The sequence below is a fragment of the Notothenia coriiceps genome, unplaced genomic scaffold, assembly GCF_000735185.1.
Source record: "Notothenia coriiceps isolate Sejong01 unplaced genomic scaffold, NC01 NC01_scaffold00031376, whole genome shotgun sequence".
In the NCBI taxonomy this organism is placed as follows: domain Eukaryota; kingdom Metazoa; phylum Chordata; class Actinopteri; order Perciformes; family Nototheniidae; genus Notothenia; species Notothenia coriiceps.
Genome location: NW_011364077.1, coordinates 1 through 3,557, shown reverse-complemented (window position 1 = coordinate 3,557; position 3,557 = coordinate 1). Strand labels below are relative to the sequence as shown.

Here is a 3,557-nt window from a genome sequence, read left to right as displayed (position 1 = left end):
TGCACCCAGCCCAGCCCACGTAAACTGTCAACGGGGGGAGCCTCGCTGCTGGGGGAACGGTGGACCTAGTGTCCCGATCGGCGTGGTAATAATAATCATAATCCGTGCATTTTATCCATTAATTTCCCCAACATTGTGGTAAAAAAACACATGTTTAATCCATGTTGGTGTGCTACAACTACAAAAAGCATCGGTTTGTTTTTTCATCAGGAAATGTAGACCGGCTCAAACAAACGATTTTTAATCATCATCCTCACGATCATTTAACTTATCATATGTTCGCCGAATTGACATGAAAGCACTGACAAATATGAATATACTGTAGTCAACTTCATTAAAACGTTATTAACGTGCCTAAACTCAGTAATTCACCATTTCTACGCATGAAACACACTTTGTCCGTGTTTGGCTCTCTGCACATTGAAGCATTCCCGCATTGACGTCACTTCCGGCTTCCCCCAAAACTTCAAAATGAGTCGAAGGAATTTCCCCGCGATGTTCGAAATTATTGATATTTATTGGAACGGTATCGCACCTTCTTTTTTAAACTGACGGTTCGAGATTACTAGTAGCCCAATGTTTCATTGCACAACAGTTGTTGGGAGGCTGTCACAGGCTCTTTAAGCGTGTGACAAAACTAGCTACATTTTAAAAGCTTGTTTTTTTGTTGCTAAAGGTCAGATTCAAGCCATTTAAGAATTATAATACATGCATGACACGTCCTCTATTACATTTAACCTGTTGTGAAAACAATTCTTGACCAAATTGATATGAAACAAATAAGATACATAATGCTGTGACATGAATGTCATATCGGGACTTTAACATTCAAATGTCACAGCAAACATAATGTGACAAAAAGGTCACAATAAGAAATATGATTATGATCAGCTCAGTTAATTTAGCTGATTCAAAGATATTAGGTTAATATATTTTATAATATTGTCTGACCCTAATGGTTTGAATAAGGGCTATTCTTGTGTTCGTATTGGGTAGTTGATTTGGATCAAAAATAAATTACAGCTGATTTACAGACCCTTTATTAAAACGTATTTAATGTTAGCAAGTACAACTGTGCTCCTCCCATGATGATAAGTCAAAATGTCTGACATAAAACAAACTTTGTCATTATGCTATCTGTTGGCTCAAATTGACATCACATTCACCTTCCCAGTGTCTTACACTTATATATGAAGGCTCCCCACACATATAGTTTTACATAAAACCACTTAACAGTTTTCTATTAGGACAAAGAGAAGATTTTAATTATTATACCTGAAAAGTCAGAAAAAGGTTGATACTAAATGTAACTGACTCAGTAACAAACCACAGTCGTTTCCCCACCTAAACCAAAGTGCCCAAAGCGGACCACAGAGAACCACTCTCAGGTGTACACCTGCCATCCAGATACATGAAGCGTCTCATTCTATTAGAGAAAAAAGAAAAGTTTCCAGTAAATATAAACAAGAACAAGATTTTCTGATTATGTATCAGGAAAATGATAATGACAAATCAATTCAGTACTATAAAACCTGATTTTCTAAGAGACATAGTCAGTCTCACATGAATGTAAACACCAGGTACTCGCTATGTGTATTCATGTCAAATGCTTTCATAAGTAACAACCAAGGGAACTGTTCAAATGTATTTTATGTTCACGCAATATGTTATAGCATTAACTCAATCGAGAGAATGTCTATAATATGTCTGGTGTTGTGCCCATTAATGACTCCCTCAGCTGGAGAAACAATCCACCATGAGAGCTTTGTTGGCAGAACCCAATGCCAACTTGAAATCATGTCGGCAGGATGTATTGCTTCTTCTGATTAGTTCAAACAAAAACATAAATAACACTACGACCAATCAGGAATCTGGTAACATGAACACAATGTCACACTGATTTATCAGTCTTAACATGTTGTGTTTCCTGTCTGTCCCCACTCTCTCCAATAAAGGCTAACACAATATAAATGAATAATTATTAAATGTCAGTTTTGAAATGCATCTTTCCCTTGTCTGCACCAGGTCTGCAGGTGGTACTGAAGTCCATAATGAAGGCCATGGTACCTCTGCTGCAGATCGGCTTGCTGCTCTTCTTTGCAATCCTCATGTTCGCCATCATCGGCCTCGACTTCTACATGGGAAAGTTCCATCGCACCTGCTTCAGGATAGACACCGGTGAGTTAGAGACCAGCAAGGGACACACACGCTCACAATGTGAATCTAGGCATGGTTATTATATGTACATTGATATTAATCATCCCCATGTAATGGCTTATGGAAACACTGCTGACCCAGGCATTCTTTAAATCTTTGTACAGTGCCGTAAAACTCCATCCATTTGTGCTCCTTTGTCTGCCGTTCTCCAGCTGTCAATATATTCTGCACGGCAAAAACAATGTGCATACACAACCGCCATTCCATTATTGGCAGATTATGGGAATAAGAGACAGTAGTATATCACAAGAGATTAAAAATAACTAAATGCCTTTATTAAAGATTAAAAAAAAAAACTCTAAAGTATCCCTGTCTTTAACTGTCTGTGATGTCTGCATCTGGTTCAGGGACAAAAGGAGGTTTATGCTTCTTTATTATTATATATTGTGCATTAGAAGGAATGTTCTTCTGAATCTACTGTATAATGAGAAGTACTTTTACATAATACATCCACTGCCTTCTCTAAAAATACCTCGGCATGTTATTGTGTTTTGTGTCTGTGACGGTGTGCGAACTGTGTGTTTGCTGCAGACGAACAGGTGGCAGATTTCCCCTGCGGCCTGGAGGCTCCGGCCAGGACTTGCGAGAACGGCACCATCTGCAAGGAGTACTGGACGGGACCCAACTACGGCATCACTAACTTCGACAACATCCTCTTCGCTATTCTCACTGTGTTCCAGTGCATCACCATGGAGGGATGGGTAGAGATCCTCTACAACGTGAGTCCACTGACAGGAAGCACATCTGAAATGTTTGTAAAGCACTGTCTGTTAGGTAGTGGCAGACTGAAACAAAAAGAAATCAGGCCGGGAGTTTGACCCATCCCAGGTCAACCTGTCTGCATGCTGCAAACCACAGAGCACTGATTTGTAGGCTAACTTTATTTGTTGATGTCATCTAGTTTTAAGTATGGCCAATGTGTTCATCTGGGAGAAAAGTTCACAAAGTCTACAAAATACAACATTTGGGATTGACCCAGTGGTGAGCCGTCTAGGGCCTAAGTTATTTTTTTTTAAAAGAAAAATTGAAAACATAATTTATTTTTATTTTTCATTAGTTTTACCAAAAATAACTTGATTTAATTGTATTTAAAATAACATATCCAAAGAAATAAATCCTTTCGAATCTGCATGTTCAGCTTCTCCTTTTGGCCGTCTGCGAGTTCCTGTGAAGATAGGAGCTGATTGGTGGTCTAGCTATGAATTCACAGAGGGCCAGCTAGGGTAACTGAACGAGAGAGTAATGTAAAATGACAGTACAATTGAGCAATCATATCTTCCCTCTAAATGGGTGGGCTTTATTATCGCGGACTTTATGACAAGTTCCGCCCGCTGTGAAGT

The 3,557-nt window shown here is 39.0% G+C and overlaps 1 protein-coding gene across 1 annotated transcript; it reads left to right on the top strand.

Moving 5' to 3' along the window:
* Positions 1-2,025: 2,025 nt before the first annotated feature.
* Positions 2,026-2,936, top strand: LOC104959916 (voltage-dependent N-type calcium channel subunit alpha-1B-like; the record flags this gene model as incomplete). Its single annotated transcript, XM_010787827.1, has 2 exons — positions 2,026-2,178; positions 2,749-2,936. Coding segments are annotated over 2 exons (341 nt in total), but the record flags the coding sequence as incomplete, so codon positions are not given.
* Between the last annotated feature and the right edge of the window lie 621 nt (positions 2,937-3,557).